At 41.0% G+C, this 16,017-nt stretch overlaps 1 protein-coding gene across 2 annotated transcripts in view; it reads left to right on the top strand.

The window, feature by feature from the left end:
• The first annotated feature begins 657 nt into the window (after window positions 1–657).
• The window catches only part of CCNYL1 (cyclin Y like 1), a 37,376-nt gene continuing 22,016 nt past the window's right edge, over window positions 658–16,017 (top strand). For both annotated transcript variants that reach the window (XM_072813445.1, XM_072813444.1), the window contains exons 1-3: window positions 658–997; window positions 12,867–12,941; window positions 14,598–14,632. In XM_072813445.1, coding sequence (XP_072669546.1) covers window positions 772–997; window positions 12,867–12,941; window positions 14,598–14,632 — 336 coding nt within the window. In that variant the 5' untranslated portion in view covers window positions 658–771. The remainder of the gene's footprint in view (window positions 998–12,866; window positions 12,942–14,597; window positions 14,633–16,017) is intronic.

The raw sequence follows: 16,017 nt of genomic DNA, 5'->3' as shown, positions 1-16,017 counted from the left end.
GGAGGAGCATCTTAGTTGCAAAAACGCCGACAATTCGGGTGGAACTAAGTTCGGTGACCGAGAGCTCCGAGGAGTCCGCTGTCAGAGCCGGTGGAACCGAGCTGCGGACGGCAGCGGCTCTGAACCAGCACGACCCTGCCTACAGCCCAGCGCCCCGGGTCGGCTCGGAGCAGCAAACGCCCGCCGCGCTCCCAGCACGACCGGAAAACTCCCGGCGGCGCGAGATGAATGGAAACCCGAGTCCGCGGCGCGCCGCGCGGGGGGCGGAGCCGCCGCGGGCGGGGGCGGGGCATCGGGGTCACGTGCCTCCGCGCCGAGGCGGGCGCGTGGAGGGAGCTCGGGATCCGATTGGTCCCTCGTAACCAGGTGACCGCACAGTGCGTTCCGGTTGGCAGGCGCCGCCGGGCCGGCGGCCTTCACTCGGGAGGCGGCAGCGGAAGGAGGAGGAGCTGCGGCCGCGCTCTCTCCCGGCAGTGGCTGCGCGTCTCAGCGCCTGTCGGGTCCCCACCCCTTTTAAATAACCAGGGCTGGTCGCCGCCCTCACAGACTAGTTGGCTCGGGGGAGGCGGCGGCGGCGGCGCGGCGGCGGGGGTGCGGCCGGGACCGGAGCGCTGCTCCGGGCCCGGCGGCGGGGCGGGCGAGGCCGCGGCTGCCTGCGCGGCGTAGCCCCGGGGCTGCCGGTGCCGACCGCGCCATTGTTGGGGGAGGGGGCAGCTGCTGAGCGCGGCGGAGTCGGGGGCGAGCGGCGGCGGCGAGGAGCGGAGGCGCCCCATGGGGAACACGCTGACCTGTTGCGTGTCCTCGAACGCCAGCCCCAAGCTGGGCCGGGGCACGGGGCCGGCGGATCCCGACTACGAGTCCGACGTGTACCAGGCGGCGGCCGGGGACGCGGTGGCAGTGGCGCCGGCGCCCGCTACCGTGGAGCCCGCCGAGTTGGATTTCGGAGCCGGCGAGGGCCACCACCTGCAGCACATCAGCGACCGGGAGATGCCCGAAGGTGAGGCGGCGGGGGCGGAGGCGGGGGAGGAGGCGGAGGCGGCGGGCCCGCGCCGTGCCTCTCGGGGGCCGGTGCTGCGGGGCGGCGGGCGGACCCCGGGCTCCCCCGGGCCGGGCGCCGCGGATGAAGGCTGCCTCCGCCCGGCGTCCCCACCCCTCATTCTGCCCCGGTCGTGTCCGGTCGTGTCCGGCCGGTTGCGCTCCCGCTTCCCTGCCCCGCGCTCGCTCAGTCCTTTCCCAGCCCCGGCCCGAGACCCTCCAGCCCGCAGCCCGTTTCCCGTTGGTCGGTCCACCTAACGCCTCGGGGACTTTATCATACACTGTTTGGTGTATTCTCTCCACGGACATGTAAATACCCCAACTTCAGAGTTAACCGGCTCCGTCCCCGTCCCCGTCTCCTAACCGAGGCGGAGAAGCCAGGTAAGGGTAGTATCTTCCTCCCACCCGTTAAGGTCCTGGATTCGCGGTACAGTCCAGACTGGATTGTAGGGTTTGTTTGCCTGTGAGAGTCTGTGTGGTGCTGTTAAGTAGTGGGCTGTTTTCGACAGCCTCGATGGAAGCCGCCTGACTCTGCCTGTGGTTTGAAGACACACGGAAAGAAAATGATGGGGGGGAAGGGGCTTGAAGTAACCGTGAGCGGTGGGAAGGGTTCCTAACGGACGGAGAGCCCAGGGAGTTCTCGCTACTTTAAAATTCCCACTTTGACCCAAATAGGTCTTCAGCCCTACCTCGGGGACTTAACAGGACTTCACTTACCGTGTTGCCTGTTCTAAAAATGAGAGGCGCGGGACGGTTCATGAGACTGTTGGTCAAAAGTTTCCAAAGAGAACCCTGCCAGCCCCCCCCCCCCCCATAAATTCAGACCTTAATCTGTAATACAGAGGTCTGGCAGTTAAGGTGTCAGACCTCGCACAAGACTGTTTGTCTTCAAAGCCCCCCCCCCCCCCCCCAATCTATAGAATCCTGTTCAACTTCTAAGAATGTTAGGGTAAAAGTTATTCTGGCCAAATGGTTGGGGGAGGGGGAGGGAAGAGAGGAAATGTTTGATTTTTGCCTCTGGAATTTTGGAAAGGGATGACTACGTAAAGATAATTCTGAGTAACCCCTGGGATCTTTCATGAAGTCTTAACATTCCTTGAAGTAGAAAAATTGTATCATAAAGATGTTAAAGCCCGTTTGTTTCATTTAAGCGCCCCAGCTTATTTCATTATTTCCTAGAGGAAATGTCTTGTAGTTTTTTGTTTTTGTGTGTGTGTGTGTGTGTGTTTACTTAAACTTTAGTTGGGCTCTTCATTGAGTTACAACAATTGTCTGTGGATTTACTCCTATGATAGATGTGGCTTTGTAAGTGGAAAGTACTGCTTTTCAGAATACTGAAATACTGTAAAAGAACGAACGAATTCTGCATTAATTGTGCTTTTAAACACAAAACATGTAGGTACTTGTGAAAACTTCAGCTCTGCTTGGTGCTGTAAGGTAAGCCTTTGAGCGATTTTAACAGACTGGTCAGTAGATGGGTAGTGTTGGATGAGAGACCAAAGTTGGAGCTGTATGCAGTTCTTTGAAGATCTACAACACATCTTCATGTCCATCTCATTGGACCCTTCCAACTATAAGTAAGGCCTGTGTGTGTTCTCCCTGTCTTCCAAAGGAGGAGGAGAGACTCCAAGATGGGCAATGACTGTGTAACGTTAGCTGCTGAACAGAAGAGACTGACATGGAGGTACCTTGCCAAATTCAGTTCTTGGGGTGCCTAAAAAACTCTTTGGAGTACATCTGGTATTTGATTATTTATCCATAAGATAGGCCCATCTCAACTTACTGGTCTTGATTATTTCCATTCAGTTTATTGTTTGCAATTCAGAAGCAACTTTTACCTCTTCCTCCTGTGTCTGTAATTCATTACAGTAGATATGACTAAAGCTACAAGTCATGAAATAGCCTAGAGTAACCAGTCAGGTAAATGGGTTGATGCATTTAAAAGACTTTGTTCTGGTGATCTCAAATTGAAGCCAGAACGCCCTGGGCAGAGGAACATTAGGAAAAGCTGATAAGGTGAGGTACCAGGTAGTAGGCGTAGGGCTAAATGAGCATTAAACAAGAAGAGTTAAAAAAAAAAAAAATTCTGGAATACACTATTATATTTAACATGATAGTTAAAATTTCGTTTGTCTTAAAATTTTCTTTGGCATTCAATAGAATGATAAGCCTCAATTTCGGCATTTGCCTATTAGGTTTCCATAGAAACAAGGTCAGAACACCAAATATAAAGTATAGGCACATTGAAAGTTTGCTTTTAATGTCTTTATTTCAGACAATTTTGTATCAGTTTCCCTGGAAACTAAGAAATACCTACTTAAATATAAAACATTTTGGCTTTTCTATGATGATTTTAATTAGTTCATTTCTTAGGCAGAAATCATCTGTAAATGATGCTATACTTTGTTTTCCTGAAGCATTTCAGAAGAACACGATTTCTTCAAGCCATTTCAAAGAGATATTCCTAAGAATCTAGTATAGATTTCAGATAGAGTCAAAAGAATTTTTCTACTATCTTACCTTTGCCTAACAGCATATCCACAATAACTTGTGGTAATAACACAAAATAAGATACAAAAGTCCTATTTTCCAACTTTATTATTACTCATCAACTTTTCATACAGCCTTTTACATTCTGACCTTATAGGCTTCACTAATTAGCTGGACATAAGTGCTCTCTCAAGGGACCCCTTCTTCCCCCTTCCCCTGAGGAGTGAGTGGGGAAGGAATTGGCAATATGATGTGGAAAAAAAAAAAAGTCTGAGCAGCAGACCTTTCCTCTTTCCAGTAGCTATTTTAAACCTCTTTTTTATTTCTTTTGAAAACAATAGGCATTTGCTGTAAAAGATTTAGAAACTAGAAAAAAGTCATTCACTTATAGTCAGACTATCCAGAACACTTTTATTAATATTTTAATGTTTATTCTTCCTAAACCTTTTGTGTTTATAAACATAACATTTTGTTTATTTTATAAAGATGAGATAACTCTTCATGTGCTGCTTTATAGCCTTTTGTTTTAAAGAGAAATAATTGGGACGCCTGGGCAGCTCAGCGGTTGAGCATCTGCCTTTGGCTCAGGGCATGATCCCGGAGTCTAGGGAGCCTGCTTCTCCCTCTGCCTATGTCTCTGCCTCTCTCTGTGTGTCTCATGAATAAATAAAATCTTAAAAAAATAAATAAATAAAGAGAAATAATGACCTAAAGCTCCCAGATCTGTGCTTGACACCTAGAGAGCACTCCAGGATGTATTTCCATGTAGTTGCACGTAGCTACCACATGCCTTTTAATAACTGTTTAGTATGCCACTGAATGGTTGGAGCACCATTCATCCCTTTATAGTTGGGCATCTTCTATAGTAAAACAGGACATAACCCCATTATCATGTCTTATTCTGGGTACACAGATTAAAAACTGGTGCATGTACCTCCCTTTAGAATTCAGATGATATACTTTGTCTTATGACTCAGTCATTTTGTAGGTAAAGTAATTTAACATTAAATGTCCTTATACCAAATTGAAGTGACTGTTGGGTTTTCACTTGATACTAGAATTTCTCTTTCGGATTTTTGTGATACTTGGTAGCCTGTCTTGTGTCTTTAATTCTGAGTAACTACTACTCTAAGATCTGAAATAAGAGGACTAATCAAAAGAAGCATTAGAAGAAATCTTAGAAAAGACTGTAACATTGGGAGAAACTTAATTGGGTTTGGATCCACTGAAGCAGGTGTTTATTGGGCACTGTTCCAGATGTAGGACAGTGGTATACAGGACAAAGTCCCTACCCCTAAAGGCAGACAACACAGGAATAATCAAGAACCTCAGGTAGTGAGGTGCTGAAAGAAGGTGAAAAGAATGGGAGGAGGGCAGGTTTACGTGAAGTGATTTAAAAGACTACTGCTCTCAAGTGACAAGTACACAGCCCTAAAGGTGAGAAGGTGTGGGAGGATGTGGAAGAAAGAGGCTCTGTGCCCAGTTCCGCACATGGGAATATGCTAGGTACAGGCAGAGGACAGAAAGACCCAGGAGTGGCTGCAGCAAGACAGAGAGGGATGCCAAGAGGGATGTGGTGGATTTAGACCTCGTGTGCCTGTTGGGCCTTCACAAAGAATATGGATCTTAGTTTAGTTGTAATGGGAAACCATTGGAGGATTATATGCAGGAGAATGATTGTTAATTCTAGGAATAAAAAAAAAAAAAAAAACGACCGACCAGACTAGAGCTATTGTGTGAGAATGTATAACGTAGGCATGCATGGAAGCAAGGAGACCAGATAGAAGGCTGGTGCAGTACTTCAGGTGAGAGCCAACAGCGGATTGAACAGAAAACAACATGGGCCTAAAATATAGACTTGAAGAAATTAAGTGAATCTAAAAGGTAACAAAGATATGAATGGGCAACTCACAGAAAAGTGCAGATGACCCTCATACATGTCTTCACTCATAGAAGAGATGCAAAATAAAACTATACTGTAGTTTGTCTCCTACTGGAAGAAGATCCATTGACACCACATTCTTTTGTGAGATTATGAAGAAACAGTTATATTCATATATTGCTGATGGAAACGCAAAATGGTTTGACCCCTTGAAGGGGAAATGGGCACAATCTCACAACATTGCAGACATTTAATCCAGAAATCCTACTTTGAGGAATTTATTATTATTATTATTATTATTATTATTATTATTAAATAATTTATTATTTATTTCCCACAAATAAGAAACCATATTCACAAAGTTTTTGTTGCACTTTTTTCAAAAACAAAGTATTAGAAATAACTCAAATGTCCAGTAAGGGGCTGGTAAAATCGGCTGGCACATCCACATAGTGGAGAGCTGTAAAGAAGAGCAAAGTCTGTCTTCACTTCTGTGAAATGATCTCCAGGATATGTTACATGAAAAAAACAAGAAGAAGGACATACAGTAATCTACATGACAGAAGCAGGAGAAATATGTATTTCCTTAAAGCAGCCAAAGTCACTGGGAGAACTTCTTACTGATTGTGTGACTATTATTCCTTTAGTGTTAGCCAAAGCACATATTTGCTTAAGGTGATATTTGGGTGTGAGTAATGAGTGGACATTTCATACACTTTCTAATGAAATGCTAAATGTTCACTTTTTGCTTTTTGAGTTCATTTGTAAAAGCTTTGTTTTGTCATTTACTGTGCTTTATACGATCCATAGATTGCTGTTGCATTTCTTTAGATCCTCACAATGTTTTGAGTTACACAGTATAAGAATTATATGTTGGGCAGCCTGGGTGGCTCAGTGGTTTAGCGCCGCCTTCAGCCCAGGGCGTGATCCTGGAGTCCCAGGATTGAGTCCCACATCGGGCTCCCTGCATGGGGCCTGCTTCTCCCTCTGCCTTTGTCTCTGTCTCTGTCTCTGTCTCTCTCTCTCTCTCTCAGTCTCTCATGAATAAATAAAATCTTAAAAAAAAAAAAAAGAATTATATGTTTTTACACATGAAAAGACAGGCTGTGAGAGTTGTCCAAGATTTGAGATGATAGATCAAGGATATAAAATATACATATATGGCACATGGGAATAGAATTTATTGAATGATTCATAATGTGGGCTACTTTGGATACTTTTTTTCCTCTCATGTATTAAAATAATTAAGCTTTAGAATTAAAATATTAGCATTGCACAATGTGAAACGAAATAAAGGTAACTTGCAACCTAGAAATGTTCTTAGAAATTCAACAAACTGAGCAAAAATACTTGTTAGAAGTGTATAAAGTATGAAAGAAGAAATCACTATGAAATGTCACATCTTAGTTACAGTCCCTAATCATGCGGATTTAATCATTGAGGATTAAAATAAGTCAAGACCAAGAACCAAGATAGATGCAGTTATAGAGGTGGTTTGGAAGCCAGAATTAGGAAGCAGTAAAAGGGCTCAAGCAGTAATTTGGGAGACACAGGATCATGTTGTGTGCCCTCTGATGAGCCAGGCCAGCCCAAGGCCATTGGGTGGGAATTACCTGGAAAGTGTGGATTCACAGATAAAATCATCAGTGTACATGGTAATGGTAAGACTTGAAATATTTGTGTTAATTGGCCATAAAATGAACGCAGCGTACAGTATAGGGATGGTAGCTTAGTTCAGTAAGTGCAGGAAGCCCTAAGTGAACAGGTACCTAGCAGTTGGCCCAGAAACTGCCTTCTATTTAATTGGAACATATCGAAAACAATGTTTGAAATCAGTCTCTCTGAAATATGCTCCTCTAACAGTTTCTTGGTCATTACCTTCTCCCCTTAATATTTTGACAAGGAAAAATCATTTATTGACATTTTATAGTTGCATAATTTTACACACTTAGCCTTTAATAATGCATTTCATTTATTCTAAATTGCCTATATTTTCACATTTTTAACATCTGTGCATCTTATAACTGGTAGAATCTTAGTTAAGGGGAAAGAACAGTATTGGATATCATTGGTTTCACAGATTTCCTCTGTATTTATATTAAGATCCAAGTTCAAGGTTTTTTTTTTTTTTTTTTTTTGAAGTCTTACTTTTCCCACATCAGCCTGTCATGCTGTCAAATTAAGTTGCAGTTTAAATTGATTTTTAAAAAGTGATGGGTCTTAAATACGATATTAATCATAACTTCTAATTGTGAACTCAGGAGTATTTCTCTTAGGTTAAAACATTCTAAGGAAGTAATTTTTGGCTAGATTCACATACAAGATGTACAGTAATTTCATGCCATCTCTAAATCACTGTGTGCTTGTGTGCACATATGCTCATGTTGGTGGGAGGTAGTAGTGCTTAATAGTTGGCAGTCTAAGGTACCTTTGTGATAGTGCGAATATGGTCGTACAGTTTATCACAGTTGTCTTAGGTTCTTGAGAAAACCGTAATGGACAGTGCAGAAATAATTTGTGTGTGCATCTGAGTTTACTATGTAATAGCTTAAATATCCATTCTATAAAATAGCAATATGGTTTTTGTCATTAGCAAAAAGTGCAAGTTACATAGAAAGTTGTCATAGGCTAGAGACAGAAGATTACTATTTTCTGAAAACCTCATGCAGACAGACATTTTAGGGTCCTAACAAGTGTAATACATACAATACACACAAGTGATAGGCAGCTCACCAAAGTGAAAATAGCATTGTTAACTATGGAGAAAATAGTAAAACTGTATAATCAGAAATGCAAATTAGAGACAGTGAACTTCCTCATTTACATCAGTAAGAATTTTTTCAAGTATCCAAAATTGAGGTAGGAGCTAAAACTGATACAATTGATTTTATACACTAATATAGCCCCACCTTTTTTAGAAAGCAACTTAATTAGTATTATACATGGAGTTATAACTATCTAACTTTATGGTCTAGTCAGCCCATTTTGGAGATCTTTCCTAAGGAGATAAAAAGCAAAATTATTAATATATATATATATATATATATATATATATATATATATATATAAAGATTTTCCTCACAATATAAGTATAGGAATTTATAAGCACCTAATAACAATAGGGGATTGGCTAAGTATAGGAGTAACACTTGGTAGGCCATAAACAGTAAATATACTAGAATAGGGTAGAGACTGCGTGTCAAGAACAAAATAGGGCAGCCCCAGTGGCTCAGCGGTTTAGTGCTGCCTTCTGCCCAGGGTGTGATCCTGGAGACCCAGGATCGAGTCCCATGTCGGGCTCCCTGCATGGAGTCTGCTTCTCCCTCTGCCTCTCTCTCTCTCCCTGTGTCTCTAATAAATAAATAAAATCTTAAAAAAAAAAAAAAAGAACAAAATAGGAGACAAATGGTATGCTGATTAGAGCTATTTTTTTAAAAATGTAAGAAAGTAATAGTTGTGAGTTTATGAGTAATTTTTAGACAAAGTATTGTCTCTTGAAAATTTTTGTTCATGATAAGATATTTGTTAAAGGAATGAGTAAATGACTTTTATCTGTTTGTACCTTTAATATGGTCATCAGTACTGCTGATTAACCAGGTCTCTCTCAGTTACAAATTAAAATCTAAAAAAAAAAATTTTTAAAGATTTTATTTATTTATTTGAAAGAGACGGCACAAGTGGACAGAGACAGAGGGAGAAGGAGCCTCCTTCCTGAGCAGGCAGCCTGTTGTGGGGCTTGATCCCAGGACCTCGGGATCATGACCTGAGCCGAAGGCAGAGGTCAAAATATTGAAACAACTGAACCAAAATATTGACTTCTATAACCAGAGTTCATGGAGTGAATTGGGTACTACTTGACCCAGAAATTAGTCTGTCTCCGTTCTTCTCTCCTCTGTTGATATATCCTAGAAAGGCTTCCCTCCCCACCCACCCACATGATGGCAAAGGAAGGGAAGCCTGGGGTAGCTCCAGACTAGCTAAGAATCCACAAGCCCTGCTTTTCTTTCTTTCTTTCTTTCCTTTTTCTTCTTCTTCTTTCTTCTTTCTTCTTTCTTCTTTCTTCTCCTCCTCCTCCTCCTCCTTCTTTCTTCTTTCTTCCTTCTTTCTTCTCCTCCTCCTCCTCCTTCTTTCTTCTTTCTTCCTTCCTTTTCTTCTTCTTCTTCTTCTTCTTCTTCTTCTTCTTCTTCTTCTTCTTCCTTCTTCTTCCTTCTTCTTCCTTCTTCTTCCTTCTTCCTTCTTTCTTCTATTTAGGGGATCCCTGGGTGGCTCAGCGGTTTAGCGCCTGCCTTCAGCCCAGGGCATGATCCTGGGGTCCCAGGATTGAGTCCTGCATTGGGATCCCCACATGGAGCCTGCTCTCTCTGCCTGTGTCTCTGCCTCTTCCCCCCTCTCTCTCTCTCTCTCATGAATAAATCTTTAAAAAAAAAGATTTGATTTATTCATTTAGAGAGAAAGAAAGCATGAGCAGGAAGAAGGGTAGAGGAGAGAGAATCTCAAGCAGACTCCACGCTGAGCATGGAGCCCAATATCATGAGCCCTCTCTCAAGACCCTGAGATCATGACCTGAGCTGAAACCAAGAGTTGGATGCTTAACCGACTGAGCCACCCAGGCGCCCCAGCTCTGCCTTTCTCAGTCAGTGGTTCTTGGGAAGTCCCAAGGCAGCAGTGGCCAGCCCAGCTTTGGGCATGTGCTACCCTAGAACCCCTATTGGTGTAGGGGAAGTGCCAGTTTCCTTCTTGTCACTGAGCTAATTTTGCTTTTTTCCTGCATGTTGCTATTTCTTTTATCTAAGGCCTCTACTATTTAGATCCATAGTAGCACATATTGGTTTGGGGGGGGAGAGAGAGAGAGAGAGAGAGAGAGAGTGTGTGTGTGTGTGTGTGTGTGTGTGTAGCCTGCTCCCCTTTGAGTCTGGCACTTATTTTTCCTGGATTTCTGATTGAAAAGTTTTAATTAACTTCTTTTGTGCCATAGGCACTGATTCATAATATGTTTACTTCTGCAAACATTTCTGCTTATTTTTTAGATTCATAAGTAGTATATTTGCTTGCTTTTCAGTAAGAAGTTGGTCATGAACTCCTTAGGAAGCCTTAGGTTAGAGGCAGCTGTGAAAATCTTTGTCACTTTGAGCACAGCTGAATTCATTTATTTTCCAAATAGCTAACATTGTCTCATTTTTCAAATATGTGAAAAAAATTTAATTTTTATGGTCCTTTTACATAAAAATGTTGAATAGAATAGTTTCTCCAAAAGCAGTCTAACAAACTTCAAATTCAGAGAAGGAATTTCCATGAAGAACAAAGCTATGTTTAGCTATGTAAATTTCTAGTGCTGGCAGTACCATTAAAATGGATGGTTCAGATTCCTGTTAAACCAGGAAGTCCCAAATGATGTTTGGGAAAGATTCTAACTATTTTACTTGGAGGAAAAAAGGATTCTATGTAGATAAATTTGTGAGATGCTAGATTACACTGAATTCACTATAAGACTGATTAGTTTTTAATATATCAGTGGACATTTTGATTCTCTAAAATCCAGGGATAGTATTTTCCATGGGACTGCCAAACACCCCTTTTAAAAACAGAACAGTTATGTGGTTTGGGAAATACTAGACTTAACCATTATTCTGTCAGTATCTTGGTCTGGTTTCTTACAAGATTGGCTAAGTTCTTGGAGTGCGCATTGGTGAGGAGTGTCATAAGGAGGTTTATTTATTTTTTTTTTTTTGTAAGAATTTTGAGTGGATCTTCCAAAGGTTGCAATATGAAAGTCATTTGTTTGATAGAAGTATCAGGCTGTCTTGTCAAACACAATGAAGTAACCCAAAAATACATTTCAGAGCTCATAGAACTTTAAAAGAACAAAGATAATGTGCAACCAGACAAAAACCTATTTCTGCATTTCCTATTTCTTGCTCAGATTGTCACTAAGTGTCTTGAGAAGATGCAGGGATCATTTTGTTTGGAATCTTAGACACACCAGAGGGTTTTTTTGTTTGTTTTTAAATGACAACTTTAGGCTGCCCAGGTGGCTCAATGGTATAATGCCGCCTTCAGCCCAGGGCGTGATCCTGGAGACCCTGGTCCCGCGTCGGGCTCTCTGCATGGAGCCTGCTTCTCCCTCTGCCTATATCTCTGCCTCTCTCTCATGAATAAATAAAATCTTTAAAAAAAAAAAGACAACTTTAATATTCCATATGGTGGCGAACCATGTTTTATCAAAATTCAAGTACCTGTTTTGTATTTTTGTGTACTTAGAGAATTTTCCCACCTTGGTGCAAGGTGGAGTACAGGCAGACATTCCTTTAAATAGGTAAAGGACAAAATTTCTTACAAGTAGCCCCATGGTCTGCTCCAGAAAGTACTCTTATTGAAGCCCCAAATTAATCAGGCAGCATGGATGGAAAAAGTAGGAGTTTAGCTTTGGAAATTGAGGGCAAAAGTTAAAAATTACTTACTAGGATGGAAGTGCACCTGTAGATTAAAAACCTTGAACTTTTATACAATTTGCTTGAATCTGTCATGATGGATAGCCCCCCACATAAACCACAGCTAACTAAATGAGTTCATTTGTTGAATGGAGTTAGGATTAGCTATTTGATTGTCTTAAGAACATTTGCTTGCCAAAAGCAGCTTGTTTGGTTTTGGCATATTTGATACATTGAGCTGGTATCTGACAGTAATTAGCCACAGCAGAACTTGCTTCTTGAGACTGCTTCTAGAATATGCTAGTAATATCAGCTTAAAGGAAGATGGTGATGGGATTTTTAATTGATAAGTAGGAAGGGGAAAGCACATACATAATTCCATCTAAAAGTTGCATATAAAAAAAAAAAAAAGTTGCATATAGGGCAGCCCGGGTGGCCCAGCGGGTCTAGTGCCGCCTTCCCCCCGGGGTGTGGTCCTGGAGTCCCAGGATCAAGTCCCGTGTCGGGCTCCCTGCATGGAGCCTGCTTCTCCCTCTGCCTGTGTCTCTCATGAATAAATAAATAAAATCTTTAAAAAATAAAAAAAATAAAAGTTGCATATATTATTTAGGCGCAAGTTTTATTATTTAGCCTGGTTTTATTTTGCATATGTGGAGAGATTCTACAATTTTGGAGTTTCCAGTATAATTTTTATATTGTTGTCTTTACTAAAATTAAAATTAACTTTTTATCTTTACTAAAAACTTTCTCCAAGACTGCTAGGTGATTAAAATTGATGTGTAGGGGCAGCCCTGGTGGCTCAGGTTTAGCACCGCCTTCAGCCCTGGGGTGTGATCCCTGCATGGAGCCTGCTTCTCCTTCTGCCTGTGTCTCTGCCCCTCCTTCTCTCCCTCCTTCCCTCCCTCCCTCTCTCTCTCTCTGTGTTTCTCATAAATAAATAAAATCTTTTAAAAAAATTGACGTGTAGCTATTTTTAAAATCATGCATTTTTCTACTCAAGTTGACACCTTTTTCTCTTTTTTCCTATACAGACTTAGCTTTGGAATCAAACCCTTCTGACCATCCAAGGGCAAGCACAATTTTCCTGAGCAAATCTCAAACGGATGGTAAGACAGTATTTTTTTCCTCAGAAAAAGATTGAAAACGGTTTTTGTTTTATTATAGAGAGTCCCTAGAAGAACTCCTACATTGTTTTGAATGTTTCACTTTTTCATATAGTCATATCTTATTGCAGTATGTGATGATATACTTTAGTTACTGATTTAGTGAGCAGATATGCGGGAGACTGCTTACATATTTTGCCCACCTCTATCAACACAGTTGTGACCACATGATTTAGACATGGTCTGATTTTCCATACTACCTTGTCCTTTTCCCCTTGCTCCAGAGAACACAGGTTTTAAAGATGAGTGATAGGATTTAGGCCGCAGTTAGGTTTTCATTTAACAAATCAAAAAAAAAAAAAATTCCATTGTTCATTCATGGGGATTCATTTTACACCATGCTCAACCAAGCTCGTCTCACATCCGCATTTTTTCTACTCAGAACTTGAGCTATTCAAAATTTTCTCATTCTGATGTAGTGATGTGCCAGGATACATGGGAACAAACATGCCCTGTGGCATTTCCTAGAAGGTTAGCTTCAACAAGGGAGACCAGTATAAATTGCCTGTGTCCTTGATTTAGAATGAGAATCAGAACTGTAGGATTTAGCACTCCTGCTTGCCTGCTTATTTTTCTTAATGTTATATTAAATTCTTTTTTATTTGAACTAAAAAGGTATACATGACCAAGTTTTTCAGTTGATGAAGACAGCAGGAATATAAAAAGCAAGGGTTCCATGATATTTGAAATATGCAGCACAATAAAAAATGGGGGGTTTTAACCTGCATTTTCATAGTGTATGTACATAGCCTGACTTAAACAGATCACTTCTGGTTAGGATTGCTAGATATCCTCATTTCTTCCAGAAAATGGGCTGCCCACATGTAGACAGTGTAGAGACCGTGAAAGCAAAGCTATCTCCTCTTTGTCCTCAGTCATAAGCAATGTGTACCTATGCTGTCACCACCCCCCCCCCATTAAAGGAGGCAGTGTGGGAAACAGTGGGGTCCAAGACCCTCATGGGAGCTTTTATTATTCTTCTGATCTTTAAGGCAACGTGATTTTGTGTGCCGTAGATATATTCAGTTAGGTTAGCATGCTCATTAAAATATAAATTTAAGATAGATAGCTTCCAATTGTGTAATACCCATTTATTTTTTTTAGTAACACATTTTAGTAGATCACCAGTAAGTGTTTCAGGATGCTTCCAGGACACTGATGCATCTAGAGATTAGTGCCTGGCCAGAAACTGGTTCTTAGAGCTGTCAGATTCTGATAATTAAAGTAAGTTGTATATGAATATAGAATTAGAAAATACTGTATAGTGGTTCAGATATTCAACAGGTAAACATTTTTAATAAATTTTTCACCTGGCCTCATTTGCTTTGTCCTTTTCTTTTGTACCTCGGGAGCCTTTTGCTTGTACCTAACAAAGAATACCTGTTTTTGTTAGGTCAAAAAATAAAACTAAGTTTTTAGATTTTACTTTATAGGATTCATCTTGGTAGGTGATTTAAATTATAAATTTTGTTTGGAAATTTAAAAAATGGAATTTCATCTCATTTTGTGCGTTGGTAATCCGTCAGATAAGTCGCAACTACTTTAACTTTTCTGTGGCATTTGTATCAGAATTGATCAGTTAATTTTTTTTATTCTTAGTGCGAGAAAAGAGGAAGAGCAACCATTTAAACCATGTAAGTAAACAGTTGAAAAGTTAAGTAAGAAATTAATAGTTTGAATTAAAAGTTATGTCTGCCATTATTTCTCAAAAATATAATGGATCCAATACTGTGAGCACTGTTAGGACATCTTTTTATAGATTTCCTAAATCTCTTCTAGTCTCCTCATTTTGTCACATGTACTCAGAAAGTCTTTGGCTTTAGTAGTGCCCATTTTTTAAGGGGTCTGACATTTAACTTATTTCAGTAACATGGGTATCGTGTAAGTTCTGCCTTCGATTTTTTTGCTTTAATTTTTTATTTTTTAGCCAAAGTAACAAAAATATAATACCTAAGTTAATCTTTAGCACTGTCTGTCTACTTCCTGTAGTGCCAGGTGAAAGCTTAGCTTCATCACTCCTTATTTCCCAGCCTCTGTTCAACCTGTATCAGGTTTTAATTAACTTAGAATCAATGTTTATGTTGTTATGACTGTGCAAATAATGTTCCCTGCTGTGCCATAGTTCTCTGCCTATGGCAGAGCCTCTGCTGAGCCTTCTCCTGTATACGCTCCATTCTTTTTCTTAAATATTTCTGAAACCCGAGCACTTCTGCACTTCTCCAGGATAATCCATCCCCCATTTTCCTAGCCAACATGATCTCAGCCAAATGCCATTAAATAGTTCCCTGGCGGGTCTTCCCGCTTTCACATTCTTCGTTTTTTTTGTGGAATTAGTTTCCTGATGATATGCACTCGCCTATTTTCTAACAGCAAATTTTCCCCCCAAATGTGGTAACATTTGTCACATGTCCATCAAAAATATTTTTCGTTTACTAAAACACATCTGTTCCATTTTTTTTCTTGGAGATAGGCTTTTGTCATTCTACTTCAGTAGACTAGACTGGTTTTCAGTAGGCTGGCTCTGTGTTTGTTTTCCTGGGATATCTCCTTGAAGTTATCTGAGATCTCACATAACTGCTGTCTCGTGTCAGATCCCCTATGTCCTAGATTCTGTGTTTCCCTTTGTCTTGTTATATGCCCTTGTTTTAATGGAGCACATTTTTCTGGGAATGGGCAGAAGTTTTTAGAGATCTAGCTTCTCCAAAACTCCTGCTCTTTGATAAAGTAGAGAATTCTAGGTTGAAATTAATTTTTGTAGTTCTGCAGACATCTCTGTATTCTCATTTACAGTGTTGCTCATAAATCTGTTGACATTGTGTGATACATTGTACGTTACCCATTTTAGTCATTGTTCCCCCATCCCTTCTTTCTCTGCAACCTTCTAGCATCTTCTCAATGTCTGAGATTCTGAAATTTCATAATATGGCTTGATATGGAGCTTTTCATTTTATTGGGGCCAGTAAGTCTGCAGACCATCTCTCCTTCTAGTGAATTTTTTAGTGTCTTTTTGTTTTTGTTC

Source organism: Canis lupus, chromosome 36 (genome assembly GCF_048164855.1).
Source record: "Canis lupus baileyi chromosome 36, mCanLup2.hap1, whole genome shotgun sequence".
In the NCBI taxonomy this organism is placed as follows: Eukaryota; Metazoa; Chordata; class Mammalia; order Carnivora; family Canidae; genus Canis; species Canis lupus.
Note: the sequence above shows the minus strand (reverse complement) of the source record. Positions and strands in the feature narration are given on the sequence as shown.